The following is a 24,197-nucleotide window of genomic DNA, read 5'->3' on the forward strand; positions in this document are numbered from 1 at the left end:
TGGTTTATTAAAATGCGAATCCCCGGGTTCCTGTGAGATTCAATGCGTCAGGGTAGCGGGTGGAGCCCCGAAATACGACTTTTTAACAAGCTCTCCCTACAAATTCTCCCCACACAGCCGGGTTTAAGAATCACTGACCGGGTCGTAACAGATTTAAAGGTGGTCCCCACCCGCTCCAGTTACTCCAAGGCTCAAGGAAAAGCGCTCATTTGGATCACGACCCGGGGTTCGCCCCACCCAACACCCTGCGACTAAGAAGCGCTTAAACAGGAAATGGGAGCCCTTCCAAAACAGCTTGAGGCTGGTTGGAAGCCAGGAAGAGTCCCAGCCCCTCCCACGTCAGCATCCCTGTGGGCGCACAGCGCGGCGGGCGGCGTGTGGCCTGCCGGGAGATGTAGTCCGTAGCGCAGCCCCGCGCCTGCGCCCTGGGCAGTTGCCGGTGAGCTTGGGAGAACCGTGGGCGCTGAGGCGGTGAGTCCCCGAGCGGCCAGAGGGCGTGGCCGTTCCCTGGGGCGCGGGCGCGGGTAGCGGGGCTCCTTTCCATGGCCGGGGCCATGCCAACTGGGTGATTCCAGCTGTGCCCCGGGCGGCGGGCGCCGGAAGGAGTGGTGGGCGGCGGGCCCCTATCCGGCCAGGGTCCCCGCCGCCACTCCCTGCGACCCGACCGGGCCTTCCCGGGAGTCCTCCTGGGCTGGGAGCTCCCCTCCAGGCGTCGGGACCTCGTCGCCCAAGAGCGAACAGGGGCCGCGCCCGAGACACTAGCATCCGAATTTGAATCAGCTTTTACACTTTTTAGGGACGTGTCACTCTTGCCGTTCCTCAAGTGCTCTCTTTACACACATCGCTTTTCTTATAGGCCCCATGTGGGTGGATTCTCTACGAGAAGGTTTAGAGAGAAATCACTGGTCCCACAGTGAAATGAACGTTTCTCTGGGAAGGGTCCATCAAAGGAAACCCGAAGGGTCAATTCCCTGGTAGACGTGGTGGAAGGTTTTGGGTCAGTCAGGGAAGGGCTGGCCAGCTGTGAGGCTGGAGCAGATTAACGGGTGGGTCCAGAGCCAAAAACAGCACAGTTCCTGGATGCTCTCCAGCAACGGTTAGGTGCCTAGACTCTGGGAAATAGAGGCCCCCTAGGAATGACTCCTGACAAGCAATAAACTTTAATTGAGTGCTTCCTCTGTGCCGGGCATGCTGCTATTCGCTTCCCATGCAATTGGATCCACGCAGAACATTTTATAAAGTAGATGCTATGATTATCTTCTGTTACAGAAGAGGCACTGGGTGTCAGGGTCACACAGCTAGCAGGTTATCATACCTAAATCGATCTGCTAAAGTCGGGCTACCATCATGGTAAAGGGGGATACAAGGACAGAGTGCTGATTTAGGTTGACTGGGTAGGAAGAGAGTCATGAGTACTTTTTTCCCTTGAATCCCCTCCAGAGAAGAGGACAACTACAGCAGCTGTCTCAGCACCTGCAGAGAGAGAGGACCCAAGGCACATGGGCAGGTACAGGTCTTGAGACCTGTAGAAACATGTATGTGACTGTCTCTGTGACCTCAAAGACTATACTAAGAATATTTTGATGTTTTTAGACCTTTTGATTGCTGGAGAATATAGATTTTGACGTAATCACCATTTCCCTCTGGCATTTACCACGTGACCTTAGACAAGTTGTTCAATCCCCCTAAGCCTCAAACCTCAATTCCCTCATCTGTATCCAGGGGATAATACTAGTACCCAGCTCCTAACCTTGGGTGAGGGTTAATTGGCGAGTATCTGTAGAATGCTTAGAACAGTACCTGGCACATAGCATGAACTCAACAAATATCCGTTGTTTATGAATGCATAGCAAATTCCTAATGGCCTCCTTATTGCAGTGTATTTTTCACATAGGAGATCCTCTTGGAATGCTATGGTGGAAGGGAGTGGGGAAGGAATGGCATGGGTTTACTGGGGGAATTACGCAGACTCGGTGAGGACAAGAATGAGAGATGGACAATTTGCTGCCTTTGCAAACCATGGCTCTACCTAAGTTCACTTTGGTCGAAGGCCATTAGGAGGTACTTAAAGCTAGATGGACTTTCAGAGTTTTTTGGAAGTATTGTTAGTATTCCTTCGCCATTTCTTTTGAGATCTACATATATTCAGAAACACATGACAATTGGAATTAAACTGGGAATGGGTTAAATGCCAAGAGATCTATAAGGGTTCATTTATTAATAAATTCAGGGTCCTTAGCCTGGGACCATGGAATTCTAGAGCAGAACTGTCCAATAGACCTTTTTGCAGTGAAATCTATTAAGCATTTGAAATTTAGCTAATATTACTGAGAAACTAAATTTTTGACTAAACTTAAAGTGTCACCCCATATTGGACAGCAAGCACAATTCTAGAGGCTTTGAGATTTTATAAACTTAGAAACTAGATGCAGAAAAGGATGTGTATGTGTATTTTTCTAGGAAGTGAGTCTGAAGCTTTCATCAGATTCTCAAAACTAAGAGAAAAATAATGAACTACTTTAGGTCTTTGGTAAAAACAGAAGTTAACAGGTTCTTTGGTAAAAAAGAAGTTAACGGAGGTTCTTTGGTAAAAAAGAAGTTAATGGAGCTAAGTAAGCCCTCTTGTGACCACTCCTGTTTCTCTTTTCTCATTTTTTTCTGTCCTTAGCTGTAGGTGGCTCCCTCCCACCCCAACGATTTCAGAGAGAAACAAGTCGGAATCTGCGAAGTGAGGCTCCAGATAAACTGTAAACTGCTGGAAGGGGGCAATGGCTGTGGCCCTGGGTTGTGCAATCCAGGCATCCTTGAATCAAGGCTCTGTATTTCAAGAGTATGATACTGACTGTGAAGTTTTCCGTCAGCGCTTCAGGCAGTTCCAGTACAGAGAAGCAGCTGGGCCTCATGAAGCATTTAACAAACTCTGGGAGCTTTGCTGTCAATGGCTGAAGCCAAAGATGCGCTCTAAGGAACAAATCCTGGAGCTGCTAGTGTTGGAGCAATTCCTAACAATCTTGCCCACAGAGATAGAGACCTGGGTGAGGGAGCACTGCCCAGAGAATAGAGAAAGAGTTGTGTCACTGATAGAAGACTTACAGAGAGAACTTGAGATACCAGAGCAGCAGGTAAGAAAAGAATGTGGGATCTTTGTGATTGGTCCAAAGGAAGTAGCTGAGACAGCTAGGACTAGACCACACATTTGTCTCTATGTCATTCCCCAGCCTCAAGATTTCTCCGGAGTCCTTTTCCTTTTCTCTTCTGCTGAACTCAGCAAATGAGTCAGTGCTTTTAGCTCTATCAGACTCAATTCCCCTTCTGTAACAAATAGTTTATAATGTCCACTTTACTATGCACAAATGAAATTGACAGACAACATAATCTACCCACATACATCAACCCAAAGCATCAGTAAATTGCTCCATGGCCTGAAGGCCAATTCTAGCCATACCCTGTTTATCTATATACTCTGTATGTAATGGTTTTTTATCTTGTTGAAAGGTCATTGAAAAAAAGAGGAAGAAGGAGAAGAACTGACAGTGAATGTGCCCCACAGTGCCTAAAATATTTACTATTTGGCTCTTTATAAAGTTTGCCAACCCTGAGTCAAGTCTAGAAGGAATATAAAGGAAAAGAAACATAGTTTGTTATAAATTGATAGGGATTTGTAGGGATTTGTACATATACATGCTTGGGCCTGACCGAATGTCATGAAGTTGTCAGATGTTTGCATCTATGCTTAGAATCATTGTGAATGGGACAGCCAGAAATTCAGACTGATAAAGCTCAAGTACTACGAACAGTGTTGCTCCTCGTCATGTGATTTTCCAAAATGGCATACGACTCTTGGTAAATCTGAACAATAAGCAGTGTAGTCTTTGCTTTTCACATTAGTGCATTCCTAGAAAATTTCATTTGTGCTGAAACTATGCAAAACAAAACAAACAATTGTACTTATTTGACCAACAAGGTAGGGTTCTTGACAGGTTCTTTTTACTCACATGAATGTTTGAGTGGGACATTCCACACTTGGTAGGGACCTGGAACAATTCTGCATTGTAAATTATGTTCCATTAAATTCTGATAGCCACCACCTGTCAGCATATCCGAAACTCCCCATGGGGACAGTGGCACTGTCTGCCATTCAGAATGACTGTGTAAAGCCTCTTTTCAGAAGTGCCATGACTGAGAGAGGGCAGTATCTTTGGGAAAAGGGAGCAGGAGCTTCCAGATGGGCATCAGGGATACTCCAGTCTTGTCTATGGGGGTTCTCTGCAGGAGCTGTTAGCTTCAGGGCTCCTGAACAGGAGTCTTCTGAAGTTTTCTGTCTCCCTAGGGTACTTGGGTTGGTGGTTGCTCTTCCTTTCTCTGTCTCCTTGGTTTTGTTTACTATATAAGATTTTATCTTCATGTGGTCTAGACATTTGCTGCTGAATACAGTCACTACTAGTCATGTACAGCTCTTGAGCCCTTGAAATATGGCCAATGCAAATTGAGATCTGCTGTAAGTATGAAATACACACCACATGCAGAAGACTTGGTATGAAAAAAGTAGGTGAAATATCTCACTAATAATTGTTCATATTGATTACATGTTGAAATCCTGATTGTTTGCATTGGATTAAGTAACACGTACTATTAAGATTGGCCTTACTTTTTAAAAAATTTATTCATATGGCCACTAGAAAATTTAAAATTACATGCATGATTTTCATACAATTCTACTGGAGACTGTTGGTCTAGACTTGAAAGTGATGGTTCTGGCATTTCCCCCAGGTTGATATGCATGACATGCTCTTGGAAGAATTGGCACCAGTGGGAACGGCACACATACCACCAACCATGCACCTAGAGTCACCTGCACTCCAGGTAATGGGACCTGTCCAGGAGGCCCCAGTAGCAGAGGCATGGATCCCACAGGCAGGGCCACCGGAGCTGAACTATGGTGCTACTGGAGAATGTCAGACCTTTCTGGACCCTGGTAAGGCAAGGGTTTCTCTCCTTTCTTTTGTTTCTGTTTTGAGAGTTCAGGAACTCTCAAGGGTTAGGGGTGGGTTAGAAACACCAATTACCCATTGGAAATGGACCACTCAGATAAAGAAGAGGAAAAAGTCTCTCTGGGAATAGTAGGGAACAAAGCACTTTGGATAGAACCCTGGGATTAGGAACTCTTTAAGCTAATGACCCTGATAAGGAGTCTTTTGATCAAGAATGTTACACAGGAAAACTATGGGAGTTTGGATTCTGGATAAGGACTCATTTCTCAGCCCAATTTTAATCAACAGGAACTGTGATGTTGTGGGCCCCAAGGGCCTCGGTTGCTTTTATGGCATCAGAGCCTTATTCAAACTTAATACTTTAGTAATATAGTCTCTTTAGATCCTGTGAGATCAACCGCTTACTGCAGTCTAAAGGAAATATCTACCTCATTAAATCAAAACCTATTACAGTGTTTTTCAAACTGTAGTAAGCAGACCATTTGCAGCATGAGCACCACGGGTGCATGTTTACAAGCTCTGCAGGTGAGTGCTACACACACTAAAGTCTGAGAATCACTGGCCCAGACACCATAGGGGTTAGTTCTAGAAGGAGAAAGTCCAAGTGGAGAAAGGCAGCAAGATCACATAGTCCAGTTGCTCTTATATTTTATTCCCGTTTGGGGTTCTCTATTTTTTTTTTTTTTTTTTTCTGAGACAGGAGTCCTGCTCTGTCGCCCAGGCTGGAGTGCAGTGGCGCAATCTCGGCGCACTGTAACCTCCACCTCCCAGGTTCAAGTTATTCTCCTGCCTCAGCCTCTCAAGTAGCTGGGATCACAGGCATGCACTACCACACATAGAGACGGGGTTTCACCATGTTGGCCAGGCAGGTCTTTAACTCCTGACCTCAGGTGATCCGCCTGCCTCAGCCTCTCAAAGTGCTGGGATTACAGGCATGAGCCATTGCACCCGGCTTCTCCTTTGGGGTTTTCTTACCCAGTGTTCCCCATACCTCTTCTACCCCTCGCATTAAAGCTTTGGCCCGAGTGTGGCCAGAACCCTCTCCCCTGACTCCCCCAGGCACTGTTTCAACATGTTCACACGTTCAAGAGACTGTTAAATACTGAGACCACAGAAGACACATAAAAAATGAAAATAAGAACTGTCCAAGTTATAAAATATAAATGTCTGATCTATCCATAACTAGCTCAGTACCAAGGATTAGCAACCATGCCCCTTTCCACATCATATTAATATCATTTATTCATTTGTACACTATCTGTGAGCACCTTTGAGGAGCCAGACGCCATGCCAGACCCTGAGGATTCAGTAGCACACAAGGTAGAAAAGCAGCTCTGGTCATCCTGGAGATTACAGTTCAGTGGACAATTCAGATATGTCGGTAGGACTTTTTGTCCTGTATGTAACAGAAATCTGACAGTAAATGGTGTGTTGGGAGGAATAGGATGCCCAGGAGCATGGAGGAGGGCCACCTAACCAGCTTTTGGCTGAGAGGGAAGTCTGGAGGAAGGAGGATCTGGGTTAAAACCTACAGGATGGATCAAAGTGAGCCTGTGGAGTGGTGTACATGGGAAGCGGAGAGGGCTGGGATCAAAAGCAACAACATGTGCAAAGTTCTGAAGAGAGAGAGAAGACCTCCTGCTGCAGTGCAAGGGACATAGAAGAGCAGTGGGGCAGGAGTGGCAATAGAAGAGGCTGGAGAGAGAAGCAGCGTCCTGGGTCATGAAGAACTTGCAGCCTCATGGAGAAGTACACTTGATTATCAGGGAAGTGGGGAACCATTTTGAGGTTCTCCAGTACCAGAGTGATACACACAAATTTGCATTTTAGGAGATTATTCTGGCTATAGTAGGAATGGGTACATACTACTGAAAACAGGAACCCCATTTGGGAGGTTGTTGCCATCATTCAGGTGAGAAGATGTTGTTCTAAAGCAAGGGCATGTTGGTGATGATGGAGTGAAAATGTAATTCAAAAGATACTTAGCAGGTGTGAAATACAGAGCTTGGTGATTGACTGGGTGTCAGGGTGATGGAGAAGAAGGGAGTAAGGATGGAATCCAGGTTTCTGGCCATTGAACTGGGTAGATGGTAATATTATTCACTGACATGACAAACAAAAGAGGAAGATCAGATTCGGTGGGTCAAGTTGAGTTTAGATTTGAACATACAGAGTTTGAGGTTCTTATGGGTCTCCAGCAGATTTTTAAATAAAAGTGACAAAAGAGGAAAACTTTACAAGTATACATGTTGTGGTCAAAGCAGAACTATATGATATTGCCATTTATGTTCCAAGCTTTACATCATCTACATTTCATAGTCTATTGAGGAATTCTTAAAAAAAAAAAAAAGAAAAAAGAAAACCGGGTTTATGTGTATATGCCTGGAACAAATAGTAAAACTTAGCTAGTAATATTTTGAAGTATAACTCTTTCTGCATTTGCATTCTGATTCTCCATGTTAATTCGCTCCTTTTGTCAACACTGCAGGTACAAATACCACATAGTAGCAATATTTATCTGGTGTTAATATTTTGCTCTCTAAAGCACATGGAAATCTAGTATATTTAACAAAGGATAGATAGAATTAATTAATTTAACAGATAAAAATTACAAATTTGGAGAACAGGAAATTACCCTTTTCTTATCGCCATTTAAAGTGATATATTATGCTTTGAAAAATGTTGCAAGGCTTATTCTATTATTTAAAGGTTACTTAAACTTTTACTTTAAACGAAAATATATTTGATGTATTACATGAAATACATTCTATTGTAGACTGAATGGAAAGCACAAGATGCCAGCTGAGTGGAGAAGAAATTTAAAAGTAATGGAAGAAGTCAATTGATTTTATATTAATGTTTGGAACCTATTTCCTATGAGCAAAAAATTAGGTTGTTGAGTATATATGAATTGTGCATATATATTTTTTCATGTAATATAACTGAAAACAATATACACATTCATTGCAAAATAAAAGAGAACTGAAGTGAACAATATAAAGTGACCTAAGGAAGACATAAACTTTAAAACAAAATCCCTTATTTGAATTCATGCTGGACACTTTGATGCCAGAGATAGGCAATAATATTAGAATGTATCAGAAAGAGGCAAGGAGACGCTAATCCTAAAAACATAAAATATATCATGCTTATCTTTGAAAATATGGAGTTCAAAATTCATACACCAAAACTGAATTGCATTTTGAGTTGTCAAAGCCTTGGGTTTTTCATTTCAATTGATGAGGTTTCATTTGGAATGTATGTGAAATGTAAAAGATCACATCTTTTTGGTGATGAAGAATATGAGAGATGAAAAGTTAAAATAAAATATAGGACAAACAAATGCTGTCTAGAAAGCATCAGAAGATTCTTATAACTTAAACTTCTTCAGATTATTCTACTATACCAAAAAATTTACCATAAGCTAATATCTAACCCCCAACTGTGGTAATGACATTTCTTGGTGTAGTGAAGCTCTTACGAGACAGTCTTTGCTAATGGGGCTTAATGAAGCCATTCCCTGAGTTTAGGATGAGGGGAACATTCAATGAAGCACCTTCTTTGTTAATCTCCAATTGCTTTTCCCTCTTTGCATTGGATAGCTATTGAAGGGTAATTAATTATCCCCGAAACTTAGCAGCTTAAAGGAAAAAGTATTTATCATGTTACTGTTTTTGAGAGGAATTCAGGAGTGATCTACTAGATGTTTATGGCTCAGAGTCTCTCTTGTAGTTGTTGTGAAGATGTCAGCAGGGACTGGCAGGATGCCTCAATTCCTTGCCAAAGGAATTTCTCCATAGGTTACCTAAGTATCTTTATGATGGGGCAACAGGCTTCCCCCAGAGCAAAGGATCCAAGAGAAAGCAAGGAGGATGACACAATGTCTTTGATAACCTACCTACATACCATACTTATACCATATTCTGTTCATTAGAAGAGTCACTAAGTCCAACCCACACTTAAGTGAAGGAAAAGGAAGTTCCACCTCTTGAAGGAAAGAATACCGAAGAATTTGGGAGCATATTTTGAATCAACCATGCCTGGACTTAATAGCCTTTTACTTAAAAAAAAAAATCAAAAATAATTTCCTTTTTTTTCTTCAGTTAATTTTTCCTAAGTAAAATTTCTTCACTTAATTTGGTCAAATGTAGTATACCTATGATGGATCTCTTAGCTATAGCCAGAGGATGAATTTAACATCCTGGGCAATATATTATTGTCATTGGAAAACTAATATTCTAGACTATGGTCTCAAAACCAGGAGACATGATTAAATTTAAGGTAACAGGCTTTGGTTTCTATCTGTAGGGCCCTCCTTTTTTCCTTTTATTTTTAATTGACATGTAATAATTGTACCTATTTATGGGATACAGAGTGATATTTTGATATGTGTGTACAATGTGTAATGATCAAATGAGGGTAATTAGCATATCTATCACCTTAAACATTTATCATTTCTTTGTATTTCTCATTCCTGTGGGAGCTAAAAAAGAAAATGAGCTCATGGAAGTAGAGTGTAGGGCCCTTCTCTTTTTACTGACCAGCAGTTAATGTTTCTTCTATTACTGTAAAACCACTCATCCAATAATAGTAGCTTTACAGATAGCTTACATTGAGGGTAAAGAGAAGAGCCCCCTGACAGAAGTAGGCATTAAGGCCTGCTTTTTTATTGCCACTCAACATTGACCCGGAAGCCATGGAGCCAAACTAGAAAACATTTGGAGAATACTTATATATGTGGGTATTCATATGATAAATTTCTAGAATTGGAATTGATTGATTAGTGGGCATTTAAAACTTTAATAGATATTGTCAAATTGCCTTCTGAAATTATTGTACCAATTTATCCTCCCACCACAATATATAGGAATGCCAAATTCTGCTCATCTTCACTTATCTTTGCTATGTAAGAGCCATAACTGTTCTCGCTATGTTGGCCAACAGAGTAGGGCAAATATCTGTGGAAACCCTTTCAGTAGGCATCAGTTTTATTCAGCATTCGTGGTGGTATTTTATTCAATATGCAAGAGTAGAGGATGGGAACTGATACCTAAAGGTGAGACATAGGTCAAAAGTGAATGGGAATTGGTTTTAGCTGACATAGACTGTGAAAATAAGGTTGAGAAATGCAGATAAATTGGTGACAGTGTCCAGAAGTATCTGAATATTACTCAGGACCACAGGGTTGGGGTGGGCTGTGCTACACATATAAGAAGTGCATTAGGTTGACATCCATGAAGAAGCTCAAGTATGAGCACCATGTTCTCACATCCAAGGTGTGGAGACTGTCCTGATGCACCCAATTTGGGGCCAAGCTTTTTGAAAGCTGGCACCAGGAGTATGATGCTGGGGACAAGGAACCAAAGCAAAAGTACTCAAACCTCTGTAATTTGTTGCTGTGCAGAAAGTAGCAGCTAGACTTGAGGGCCAATATGGGAAGCCCGTGAGACACAGCTGCCTGGTAGTAACACTTCTGACCTTAGATCTCATGGGTACCAGATTCTGCTTCCAGGGCTACTTTTAGTCCTTCAACTAGGTCATAGAGCTTCTTTTACCCAAGGAGCAGGTGTCTGGGCCTGGTTTTGAAGTGATATTTGATTAAATCTATAACCTTAAGAGTTTCAAGTTTGTGCTCTGTAAGATGAGAATAGCCATATGAACAATTCCTGTCATTCCCAAAACTGTTTTTCTGGCTTTCATATTGAGATCTCTTGGGCCTCCAGGCTTCTACCACCCTTAGCCTTTGCTACTTGCTGCTCTCCCTAGTTTCAATTCCTTCTCACTTTTGCTTGATGGCAGCTTTCTTTAATCTATGAACTCCAGTTTATTTTTTTCCACTAACTTTTAAAAATTTTTTGTTTTTAATTTTTGCGGGTACATAGTAGGTGTATATATTTATGAGGTATATGAAATATTTTAATACATTGCATGCATTGCATAATAATCACATCACGGTAAATGGGGTATCCATCTCCTCAAGTATTTATCCTTTGTGTTACAAACAATCCAATTCTACTCTTAGTTATTTTTTAAATGTATAATTTCTATTTTTGGGGGGGGGCCTCTTCCACCACATCATCAGTTATCCCACTCCTGGGTTTAAATCCAAGCTTTGTTAACAAAATAGTGAGTTTATAAAACATTTTATTGGAAGTGTATTTTATATTTCTTAATCTAAAATCTATTGTTTTTTTCCCCGTGAAAATATAAAATAAAGTATTTTACACTACTTCCTAGGATTTGATATAATGTACTGAAATCTAAATTTTACTTCAGATTAATGTTAGCCAAACTACTTTGTTAATATCATTTAATGATGTCAATATTTAAATTTTTTTTACATTTACATCTTTTTAAAATAGTGTTATTGAAATATAATTCACATACCATACATTGTCACCCCTTTGAATTGTACAATTTAATGTTTTTTGGTAGATTCACAATATGTACAACTGTCACCACCCTGTACCCTTTAGTTATCACTTTTTGGCCCCCATCTCTCCCACTCCAAAGAAACAACTAATTTACTTTTTGTCTCTGTAGATTTGCCTATTCTGGATATTTCATATAAATGGAATCATACAGTATGGGGTCTTTTATGACTAGCTTCTTTCACTTAGCATATTTTCAAGGATCAACTATGTTGTAACATGTATCAGTACTTTATTCCTATTTATGGTTGAATAGTCCATTGTGACATTATACCACATTTTGTTTATTCATTCAACAGCTGATGAACATTTAGGTTGTTTCTGTATTTTGGCTATTATGAATGATGCTGCTATAAAAATTTCAGTATGACATTTTGTATTTATATATGTTTTCATTTTTCTTGGGTATATACCTAGGAGCACAATTGCTAGGTCATATGGTAACTCTATGTTTAAACTTCTCAGGAACTCCTAGACTGTTTTACAAACTGGCTGCACTCTTTTACATTCCCACCAGCAGTGTAGAAGCACTCTTATTTCTTCACATCCTAGGTGACATTTATTATTATTATTTGACATTTTTATTCTAGCCATCCTATAGGTATGAAATAGTGACTCATTGTGGTTTTGATTTGCATTTCTTTCTTTGAAGAGTAACGATGCTGAACATGCTTTCATGTGCTTATTGGTCATTTGTATATTTTCATAGACCTATTTAGTTCCCTTGCCCATTTTTAATTGAATTATTTGTCTTTTTATTATTGAATTGTATGTGTTCCTCATACAGGTGACCCTTGAGCAATGTGGAGGTTAAGGGTGCTGACCTATTGTGCAGTTGGAAATCCATATACATAATTTTTGTTTCTCCCAAATTTAACTACTAATAGCCTACTGTTGACTGGAAGCCTTACTGATAACATCAATGGTCAATGAACACATATTTCATATGTTATATTTGTTATATATTGTGTTCTTACAATAAGTAAGCTAGAGAAAAGAAAATGTTATTAAGAAAATCATAAGGCAGAGAATGTATTTATTATTCATTAAGTGGAAGTAGATCATTATAAAGGTCTTTATAGCAACACAAATGAACTAAGACAGTGTGGTACTTCCATAAGAATAGACATGTAGATCAACAGAATAGAGGAGAGTTTGGTCTTGCTGTCTCAGGGGTGGCAGAGGTGGAAGAAAATCTGCCTGTAAGTGTATTTGTGTAGTTCAAACCCATGTTGTTCAATGGTCAACTGTGTATTCTAGATAAAAGTCCCTTATTAGACATATGATTTGCCAGTATTTTCTCCCATTCTGTGGGCCATCTTTTCACTTTCTTGATAGTGTCCTTTGTAGCCCAAAATATTTTTTTAATTTTGATGAAGTCAAATGCAATTGTTTTTTCTTTTGTTGTTTGTGCTTTTGATGTCTTATCTAAGAAATCATTGCCTAATCCAAGGTCACAAAAATTTTCTCCTGTGTTTTCATCTAACAGTTTTATAATTTTAGCTCTTACATCTAAGACTTTGATCTATTTTTCCATTAATTTTTAATAGGGTGGGAGGTAGAGGTCCAAATAATATTTTTTTCCCATGGAGGCATCCAGGTGTCTCAGCATGATTTGTTGAAAAGGCTATTCTTTTTATATTGAATATCCTTGAAACGCTTGTCAAAATCAGTTGACCACAGGACAGGTATATGGATTTATTGCTGGATTCTCATTTCAATTCTGTTATGTTTAGTTGGTTTATAGTATTTTCTGTGTCTTGTATTATTGATCTTCTGCCTAGATTTTCTATCTATTAGTGCAAGGAGTTATTGAAGTGTCCAACTACTATTGTTGAATTATCTGGTTCTTGTACTATTTCTGTCGGGTTTTGTTTTATATATTTTAGTACTCAGAAATTAAGTGCATACATGATTATAATTGTTATGTCTTCCTGATGGATTGATATTTTTATCATTATAAAATGATCCTGTATATCTTAGTAACAGGGGTTTTTTGTTTGTTTTAATGCCTATTTTGACTGGCTGTCTTGTGGTTGCTACTTGTATGATACATCTTTTTCCATCCATTTACATTCAATCTGTTTGTATCTTTGAATCTAAAGTATACCTCTTATAAACAGTATATAGCTGGATCTTTTCAATCCAGTCAGACCTTCTCTGCTTTCTGATTAAGTCATTTAATGTATTTACATTTAATTTCATTTGTGATATGGTTGGATTTATATCTGCCATTTTGCTTTCTGTTTTCTATATGCCTCAAGTCTTTTTTGTTCCTCTATCCCTCTTTTACTGCTTTCTTTTTCATTAAGTAAATATTTCTCATGTAATATTTTACTTACTTTAATAATTTTACTACTTTTATTTCTTTAGTGGCTGCTCTAGGATTTACCATGTACATATTATCATTGGCTTCAAAGTTATACTAACGTAATGCCAGTGAGATATAGAAATGTTTCTCCTATATAGCTCTGTTCCCTTTTCCCCCTTTTTGTCATATTACTATCATACGTGTTACATCAAAAATGTTTTAAACCCAAGAATACATTGTTATAATTATTGCTTTATATAATTTTAAGACTCTTAAGAAGCTGAAAGAAGAAAGGAAAATACATATATATTATAACTTTTGTTATATTAACATTGTTTATCATTTCTGATTTTCTTCATTTGTTCCTGTGGATTTGAATTACCAACTGGAGTCATTTCTTCAGTCCCATACACTTTGCTCTTACCCACCTCATTTCTGCTGTTATTGGGAAATATATTACATTTCTATATGTTGTATGCCCAACAATACATTATATACATATTTTTATACAGTTGCCTTTTACATCTTTTAACAAAAGAAAGAAGCAATACTGTCTTTTCTCATTACATAATTATTTTTACATGTGCTGCTTTGTCATGTGGATTCAAATTACCATTCATTTAGATTATAAGTCAGTATTTTGTACCTAAGCCTTTGCTATTCTCTCCTATTCCAAGTTTCAATTGAAACTCCATCTTTTACTTCACAGCAGCTTTCTTTTGATCTATTACCTTGAATTTTATTTGACCTGTTTCATATTACCCTGTAATTTCACTCTTAGCTTTGAAATCCAAATGAAAACAAAATAGTGAATTTAAACAGCACTTTTATTTGAAATTCAGCTTTAGTTTCTTAATCTTGAAAAGGAAATTTTTTTTCATGAAAAACTAAAACAGGGTATTTTAGCCCACTTCCTCTGCCTTGAATATAATGTTCTGGAATTTAAATTTTCCTTCAGATTAACATTAGTCAAATTAAATTCCTAATGTCATTTTAATAATACCAATATTTAAACATCAGCCTACATTTAGATATCAAATTAGTAATTTACAGCCCACATTTCACTGAAGACCAGTAAACTTGATCAGAGATAAAGGAGGAGAATAAGGGGCTCAGAAAAGAGGATGTAAGCAACCAGCTGTCAATGAGGAGAGGGGTGGTCAGACAAGGCGAGAATGAGTGGTTAGAAACTTCACCTGGTTGTCCTTAGATTGACACTTTGAAATACTATTTTGTAGTCATTTTGGCTAGTAGTCATTTTCACCTGTATAAGTTATTTGGGCTAATTTTAAGAGAATCCACTTTTAGACTTCAGTGGAAACCAACATAAATACAGCTTTTGCTAGGTTCAACCCAGTTCAATTTTCATTTAAATTCAAAAGACTCCACTGAAATTTTTCCAGTAAACACTTTACTACTTTCACCTCTCTTTCTTCATTTGGCACTCAGTAGCAGTGTTTCCCATTATTAATATGGCAAAACTTTATGAAATTTACTTTATATTTTAGCTCTAACCTAAACAAATCTGGTATCAAAATAGATGCTGAAATGATTTAGTGCATTGATTTCAGCACAGAATTTATTCACTCAACTTCCATAGATTAGAGAATAGCTTTGAATTGAACACCACCTCATTTTCATTTTGCTCTTATCTTTTAAAGAAAAGACTGTTGTAAGAGACTCAGGTGAAGTAATAGTAATGGAGAAGGAAGTAGATACTAAGAGGCTATGTGTCCAAGAAATCAGCCTAAATTTTGGAAAAACCTTTGATGAGCCAAACTGTAATGCTTCCCATCTTTCTTCTGGCCAGGATATCCATTACCAAAACTTGACATGAACTTCTCATTGGAGAATAGAGAAGAGCCATGGGTGAAGGAATTACAGGATTCTAAAGAAATGAAACAATTACTTGATTCCAAGATAGGTAAGTAATTGTTCTTTGATATACTAGTGGGAAAAAAAAGAAAAATTTAACCTAAATAAAGATAAAGAGTTTGGAATTCTATTTAGGAATTTCTATGTTCCTACCACTGGTTTAATATAACTCTTCATTTTCCTTCACTTTCTTTTCTCCATGGAACACAATATCATCTGCAGTTTCTATTTCTTCTCTCAGGTTTTGAGATCGGGATAGAAAATGAAGAAGATACTTCAAAACAGAAAAAAATGGAGACTATGTATCCATTTATTGTAACTTTAGAGGGGAATGCTCTCCAGGGTCCCATTTTGCAAAAAGACTATGTACAGTTAGAAAATCAATGGGAAACCCCCCCAGAGGATTTGCAGACAGATTTAGCAAAACTGGTAGATCAGCAGAACCCCACTCTGAGAGAGACACCTGAGAACTCCAACTTGGAAGAACCTCTCAACCCTAAACCCCATAAGAAAAAGAGTCCAGGAGAGAAACCTCACCGATGTCCTCAGTGTGGAAAATGTTTTGCTCGGAAGTCACAACTTACTGGGCATCAGAGAATTCATTCAGGAGAAGAACCTCACAAATGCCCTGAATGTGGGAAAAGATTCCTTCGTAGTTCAGACCTTTATAGACACCAACGACTTCATACAGGGGAGAGACCCTATGAATGCACTGTATGTAAAAAGCGATTCACTCGGCGGTCACATCTTATAGGGCACCAGAGAACCCATTCTGAAGAAGAAACGTATAAATGTCTTGAGTGTGGGAAAAGTTTTTGTCATGGATCAAGTCTTAAAAGACATCTGAAAACTCATACAGGTGAAAAACCTCATAGATGTCATAATTGTGGGAAAAGTTTTAGTCGACTGACAGCTCTTACTTTGCACCAGAGAACGCATACTGAAGAGAGACCTTTTAAATGTAATTATTGTGGGAAAAGTTTTAGACAGAGACCAAGCCTCGTTATTCACTTAAGAATCCACACAGGGGAGAAGCCATACAAGTGTACTCATTGTTCTAAAAGCTTCAGACAGAGAGCCGGCCTTATTATGCACCAGGTCACTCACTTTAGAGGACTTATTTAAGAATTGCTAAGGGAAACAGGTCCTACACAAATTGACACTAACTCAAAAAAAAATCTTATCCTGCAGCAGGCTGTTTGTCTTGGAAGCTTTTGTTTGAGCTTATAAGAACATAGACAGCTTTTTTTTTTTTTTTACTAGTTTTAAAATCCATCTTCCAAGGTATATGAATTCTAGAGTATTTATCTACTCCTGTGATTTTCTTAGATTTGATTTCTTCTGTCTGCACAACTCTTCTTTTTTTAATTACAATGAAAAATTTTGTGTTCCAAGGCAACTGTATCATAGGTGTAAACATAAAGCATATAAATTATGACAATCCTTTTAGAGGTAGGGTCAATATAGTGGATAAACATGTCTATCAGACGTATTGATTATAGCAGTACTATAGTTATTCTGCTGTCATTATTAAAGATGATTATATTCATTCAAAGCTTTAGATGTGTCCCATGTGGCAAGAAAGGAGACAGTGAATTTTGTCAAACAATAAAAATGTGTCAGGAACACAAGGATGAAGGGGATGTCATTTGCCTGGTAAGAACTGGGTTATTTCCACTGAAATTTTTTATGTTTAAGGAAATTAAGATTTTAACCTTTACTTTTGAATTTTGCAGTTTGCTAGTCTGCTTAGTCAGCAGTCTGTGGTAATGCTGCTAAAAGCAGAGTATTAATTTGGTAATTTATTTTGTTCACAGAATAAGTAAGCTCTATGTCTGGAAGAATCCATTTGGCGATTGAAATTATACAAGCAGAATCTAATTTAATTTTGATTGACTGAAAAACCAGGGTCTTTTGCTCTCCTTTGGTATTTCACTCTCCTTTGGTATTCAATCATGTGTCTTTCAGTGCTTTTTAAAATTTTACCCATTCTTTAATTCAGCGTCTCCCTATGTATGTGTCATAGAATACTTAGTTCTGCTAGATATTCTGCAAATATATTTGGGAATTACTTCCTGCTGTTTCACCTCTTAGATTCATAGTGCACATCAGCATATGAGAATCTCTGAGAGGTCCTCTAGAAAGGAGAGAAAAAGTACCCCTTTTGGCTCAATGTTTTCCAAACTTATTTGACCCCAAAACCTTTTTCATATACCCAGTAATAAGCTACAGAACTAATATTCCTCAAATGTCTCTTGGAACACACTGCCTTAAACAGATATTTCTATAGCTGTCAGTATAGTTATGTTGCTCCCAAGCCTAGTTATCTCCAGTTGTTTTAAGGGTGTTATGAAAAATTCTTAAAATATATATGAATTTGTGTAACACACACAGAGACACACACACATACTACTTTAAGGGGGTGAGGGTCATTAATTCAAATAATTTTTAAGTTGCCTTGTGATTCTCAATCTCTTTGAATTTTACTTACATTTACACACACACACACACACACACATATGTATATACACATATCATTTTAAGAAGATGAGGATCACTAATTCAGATAATGTATAAGTTGCCCAGTGATTCTCAACCTCTTTGAATTTTACTTATAATTACATACACACACACACACACACACACACACACACACACACTGCTACTTATATAAATGTTCTCATGTAATCATGGTAACAGCTCAAATTCCCAAAGCAAGGGACTTCTCATTGTCAATTAAACCTGTTAAAACATGAAAATATTCATTGAGCCTAGTTCCTTGTTATAAAATAGAAGAAATAGGACTTTCAAGCATTTTCCCTTTACGAAGATATTCAGTCATCCTTTCCTTAAACTACAGTTAGGGAAAGTATATCTCTTCTATTCCATTGAAGTTCTCGAAAGTGATATAAATACTTTGGGGGTATCTACTATGTGCCTAACTAGTCCTGTTCTAGGCTTAGTGGAAGCTAGTAAAGAAATATAATTCATGGATCAGGCTCATAAAGATTTTATAATATTTTTAGTTAAACAAGAGTTGGGAAACAGGTGGAGAATAATGCAAGAGAGTTTATAATTAAGTGCCAATTATACCAATTGCTAGACCCAGGATGTATCTTTAATTCTTGTCATCCAGGTCAACGTATGATGCTGCTATAAGTCTGGGGCTCAAACTGATATCCCAGTAGCAATAAATGTATAATATGGGAGGAGTCTGAATGTAGAAATGAAAAATACAGAATGTAATGGCTTCTCTTTTCTCTCTTGTGGAATTGCATTCAAACCAGAACAGTGCCTTAGAATGGATGTGCCCAACTGCTCTGTATTTATGCAATATTTGAATAAAGCGGAAATGTATGTGCTCTTCCTGCTTCACTTGCACTAATTAATTATTTGAACAACTTAGAGCTTCTTCCCTGAACAGTGGCAACAAGCATGGCAATTGACTCCTGTCCTCATCCCAAGTTGGAATCGCTTTTCTGTCTGCAACCATGGCACTGTGATTATGCATCATTTTTAGCATTTAATACAGTCCATTTTTGGCTAGTAGGGTTAGTTGCAATCATAATATGAGTTGCATCCTCCCTCTCATTTATATCAAATATACTTGACTAGATTTTTACAAGTTAGAGAATGTCTAATATTCTTTGTTACAGTGCCCTATATATAAGAATAAATATTTCTGGCATTGAATCAAGAAACACATGAAATAGTTCTTGGAAACAGATAACATATTTAGAACATTGCATGGATAATTATATTTCTATGCCTAATTGTACTTCTGAGCATTTCAAAAAGATAAGGGCAAAATACAGTACCTACCTCCTAGCTATTATAAAGGGGAAATTACAGTACCTACCTCAAAAGTACTAGGAAGATTAAATGAAATATATTTTGCTCTGGCCCCACACACTGTAAGCTTTCAATAAATAACCCCCATATTATATTCTCATTCTTTGTAGTTTAATGATAAAAGCATTTAAAGCTATAGATTTCTTCTCTTTATGGCTTTGGACATACTTCATAGCTTTTATATGTAATGTTCTTATTGATGATTTCAAAATGGTTGTTGTTTTCATTATAATTCCTCTTTGACTTAAGAGATATACAATGTTGCCATTTTCCTCTTAATTTTTGGTTTTGCTACATTGTGATTAGAGAACAAGTTTCGTTCTGTTTCTGCTTTGAAAGTTCATTTAGGTTTTTTTAAAGACCTACATTTGATAAAATTTGTTAAGTATCCTAAAACCTTAGAAAATAAGAGCTCTATAGGGTGCAAATTTAGAATAGAGCCTTGGACTGCTCAATTACTTTAATGTCTTTAGGCGTATTCCTGGTGTTTGTGAAGGGTTGGTGACATCGAGATTGAATTGCTCCCCATTCTGCCTCCCTGAACCTTTGTACTCTCCCTTCCCTTGGTAAGTTTTTTCTACCACCTTTGGTCTGTTCTGTGGATGTTATACAGCAATTGTTAGTAGCTGCCTGGGCATTGAGGCAGGCAGTTAAAACAGGAAGCTAAAGGACCTAGGGGAGACCTGGACTCTTCAAACCAGGCTGAGAACGCTCTCCTTCAGGATCCCATAGTTGTTTGTCTTTCTGAAAGCAGAGAGAACCTGTACAGGGCACATTGAGGTTTTTGCAACTGTGACCCTCCTGAATTCTCAGGGATTGTTTCATAGTGTACTGAGGATGTTGGCTAGGCTAAAATCCAGAGAAATAGGGAATAAACAGGGGAACCAGCCCCCAAGCCTCCCCATGAGGTAGGGGAAGAGAGTCATTACACTTTGTCCTCTTGCACCTGCACTCACCATAGAATCCCCAAGAGAAACAGTCTTGGGCACCTCCAGAAAACTAAGTCATCTTTATTCCTATAACCCTCTCTCATTTTTAGCCTACTGATATGGGCTGAATATTCTCATAAATAACTGAAGCTTACCCTTAAGTCTGGGCCCAGCCCCCTGCTTCTTTAATAGTCCTCTGTAACAGATGTGAAATGGGTTGGTAAGAGAGCTCATCTCTTAGCCTCTCCTTAGCATTGATCATCAGTTTACTCAGTTCCCAATCCCTGAGACTTTAACCACTGGGATTGGAAGTGGTGGTAAATCTCTTTCTCCTGGAGTGATATATAGGTTAGCCTCTATCCAGCTTTTTGTGCATTGTCAGAAAGGACTTCTCAGAGTTCTAGCAAGACCTAAGTTTACATTTCCTGAGGATTCTAAGATAGTAAAAATTACTAAAATGTTGGTATATTTTAAATATTTACATTTAATGAACATCTTTATCACCTAGTACAAGAATATAAATGTATTAATTACTGAAGATAACTTCAAAACTCTAAAACTTGAGGCCTTTCCTGAAAATCATACCTTACCTGTTGGCCCTAGAAGAGATCTGTTTACCTCTACTTTGAAGTGTATTCTACAGTAATTCTTCAGCCACCTCTTCTCAACTAGGTTCCTTTCCTATGAATGCAGGAAAGTAGAGGGTGAACAGTGAAGAACTAGAGGCCCTTCATTTTAGCCTAGAGTGGAAGGAAACACTTGTACTACCTTATCTCCCAAGAAGTACAGTTCATCTTGGGAAGACTAGAGTCCCTTTCCCTAAGATGTTACTTACATGCTGCTGTAACAGATACACACCCCACACACACACACACCAAGGGAACAGGGAAGAGAAAAAGAAGTATACTTTTTTTTTTTTTTTGAGATGAAGTTTTGCTCTGTCGCCCAGGCTAGAGTGCAGTGGCACGGTCTTGGCTCACTGCAATCTCCACCTCCTGGGTTCAAGCAATTCTCCCTCCCTCAGACTCCCAAGTAATTGGGATTACAGGTGCCCGCCACCATGGCTGACTAATTTTTGTATTTTTAGTAGGATGGGATTTCGCCATGTTGGCCAGGCTAGTCTTGAACTCCTGGGCTCAAGTAATCTGCCTGCCTTGGCCTCGCAAAGTGCTGGGATTACAGGCATGAGCCACCGCGCCCGGTCAGAAGTGTACAGTTCTTAACCCCAATTCCTCCATTTACAAGCAGAGAGATTGTATAATTAACACTGAGAAGTTCTTTGTTTACCAAACAAATGACCTTGACAAAGTCTCCAAGTCTTGATTTCTTTACCTGTTGGGAGTTTTAAAGCATACCCTCAAATTATTTTCCCATCAAAAATGGAGTCTCTTGTCACCTGCCCTTGAATCTGGGCAGGCTTGAGACTGCTACTAAAGGAATACAGCAGAAGTGATACTCTGTTACTTCTGAGGTAGGGTCATAAAAGACTTTGTAGCTTCCATCTTGTTCAGTAGAAGCACTTGCTCTTGGATCCCATGTAGGAAGTCTGATCAATATGGAGAGGCACCCGTAGGCTGTTTGGTGGTTATTCTGAACTGAGCTTGTTCTTCAGCCACCTCAGCTATCTCATTTTGTCTTAGAAGTGGATCCTTCAGCTCCAGCAGTTGCAACCCCGAAACATTTGAGTCATCCTAGCTGAGGCCCTACATATCTTGGATAGAGAAGAGCCATCCCTTTGTGCCCTGTCCACATTCCTAACTCACATAATTTGGAAGCATAATAACATGGCTGTTGTTTTACACTGTTGAACTTAGGAGTGGTTCGTTAACACAGCAGTAGAGAGTGGCAATATCTTTAAAGCAGATATAACATCTGGTAAGATGAACAACTGGGAAAGAGATACTAAAGCATTTAGAAAACAGACCTATAGCCAGGCGCAGTGGCTCACGCCTGTAATCCCAGCACTTTGGGAGGCCGAGGTGGGTGGATCACAAGGTCAGGAGATCGAGACCATCCTGGCTAACACAGTGAAACCCCATCTCTACTAAAAATACAAAAATTAGCCGGGCGTGGTGGTGGGCGCCTGTAGTCCCAGCTACTCCGGAGGCTGAGGCAGGAGAATGGCGTGAACCCAGGAGGCAGAGTACAGTGAGCCGAGACCATGCCACTGCACTCCAGCCTGGGCGACAGAGCAAGACTCCATCTCAAAAAAAAAGAAAGAAAAAAGGAAAAAGCAGACCTATAGCTAGTGGGTATATGCTCAACATCACTAATCATCAGGAAAATGCAAACTAAAACGACAATGAGATATCATGTCACACCTGTTAGAATGGCTGTTATCAAACAACAACAACAAAACAAGATAACAAGTGTTGGTGAAGATGTGGAGAAAAAAGAACCCTTGTATACTCTAGGTGGGAATGTGAATTGGTACAGCGATTATAGAAAACAATATTGAGATTTCTCAAAAAATTAAAAATAGAACTACCATCTGATCCATCAATACCACTTCTGCATATATATTTAATTAAAATCAATATCCCAAAGAGATATTTACACTACCATGTTCATTGCAGCACTTTTCACAATAGCTAAGATATGAAATCAATCTTAGTGTACATAGACTGATAAATGGATGAAGAAAATGTGAGATATGCATACAGGGATTTTGTTGTATTGTGCTTCACTTTATTGTGTTTTACAGGTACTGCGTTTTTGACAAATTGCAGATTTGTGGCAACCCAGATTTGTGGCTAAAGCACGTGCTCACTTGGTGTCTCTTTATCACATTTTGGTAATTCTCACAGTATTTCAAATTGTTTCATTATTACTATATCTGTTATGGTGATCTGTGATCAATAATCTTTAATGTTAGTACTCTAATCGTTTGGGGGTATGTATTAGTCTGTTCTCACCCTGCTATAAAGATACTACCTGAGACTGGGTAATTTATAAACAAAAGAGGCTTAATTGACTCACAGTTGCACATGGCTGGGGAGGCCTCAGGAAACTTACAATCATGATGGAAGAGGTAGGAGAAGCAAGTACCTTCTTCAGAAGGCAGCAGGAGAGAGAGTGCAAAAGGCAAATGCTAGACACTTATCAAACAACCAGATCTCCTGAGAACACCTTCATTATCACAAGAACAGCATGGGGGAAACTGCCCCCATGATCCAATCACTTCCCACGAGGTCCCTCCCTCAACACATGGGGATTACAATTCGAGATGAGGTTTGGGTGGGGACACAGAGCCAAACCATATTATTTCACCCCGGCCCCTCCCAAATCTCATGTCTTTTTCATATTTCAAAACAAATCATGCCTTCCCAACAGTTTCCCAAAGTTTTAACTCATTCCAGCATTAACTCAAGAGTTCAAGTCCAAAGTCTCATCTGAGACAAGGCAAGCCCCTTCTTATGCGTATGAGCCTGTAAAATCAAAAGCAAGTTACTTACTTCCAAAATAAAATGGGAGTATATTGGGTATTACAGTTGGGTAAATGTTCCCATTCCAAATAGGAAAAATTGGCCAAAGGGGCCCAGGCCCCATGCAAGTCTGAAACCCAGCAGGTCAGTCATTAAATGTTAAAGCTCCGAAATGATCTCCTTTGACTCCATGTCTCATATCAAAAGCATGCTGATGCAAGGGGTGGGCTCCCACAGCCTTGGGCAGCTCTGCTCTTGTGACTCTAGAGAGTACAGCTTCTGCAGCTGCCTTCATGAGTTGGTATTGAATGCCTGAGGCTTTTCCAAGTGCATGGTGCAAGCTATCAGTGAATCTACCTTTCTGAGGTCTGGAAAATAGTGGG

At 38.9% G+C, this 24,197-nt stretch overlaps 1 protein-coding gene across 1 annotated transcript; it reads left to right on the forward strand.

Moving 5' to 3' along the window:
• The first annotated feature begins 449 nt into the window (after positions 1 to 449).
• On the forward strand, positions 450 to 16,824 carry ZNF449 (zinc finger protein 449). The gene is made up of 5 exons (XM_032757672.2): positions 450 to 471; positions 2,669 to 3,122; positions 4,771 to 4,975; positions 15,544 to 15,657; positions 15,850 to 16,824. The coding sequence occupies exons 2-5, from the start codon at positions 2,769 to 2,771 to the stop codon at positions 16,731 to 16,733; spliced, it is 1,557 nt and encodes a 518-aa protein (XP_032613563.1). The 5' UTR covers positions 450 to 471; positions 2,669 to 2,768; the 3' UTR covers positions 16,734 to 16,824.
• The last annotated feature ends 7,373 nt before the right edge of the window (positions 16,825 to 24,197 follow it).

Source organism: Hylobates moloch, unplaced genomic scaffold (assembly GCF_009828535.3).
Source record: "Hylobates moloch isolate HMO894 unplaced genomic scaffold, HMol_V3 SCAFFOLD_7, whole genome shotgun sequence".
NCBI classification, from domain to species: Eukaryota; Metazoa; Chordata; class Mammalia; order Primates; family Hylobatidae; genus Hylobates; species Hylobates moloch.

Coding starts and splice junctions, on each gene's coding strand:
- ZNF449 (XM_032757672.2), top strand. CDS start 2,769: ATGGCTGTGGCCCTGGGTTGTGCAATCCAGGCATCCTTGAATCAAGGC. Junction 3,123..4,770: donor TTGAGATACCAGAGCAGCAG/GTAAGAAAAGAA, acceptor CATTTCCCCCAG/GTTGATATGCATGACATGCT. Junction 4,976..15,543: donor TCAGACCTTTCTGGACCCTG/GTAAGGCAAGGG, acceptor TCTTCTGGCCAG/GATATCCATTACCAAAACTT.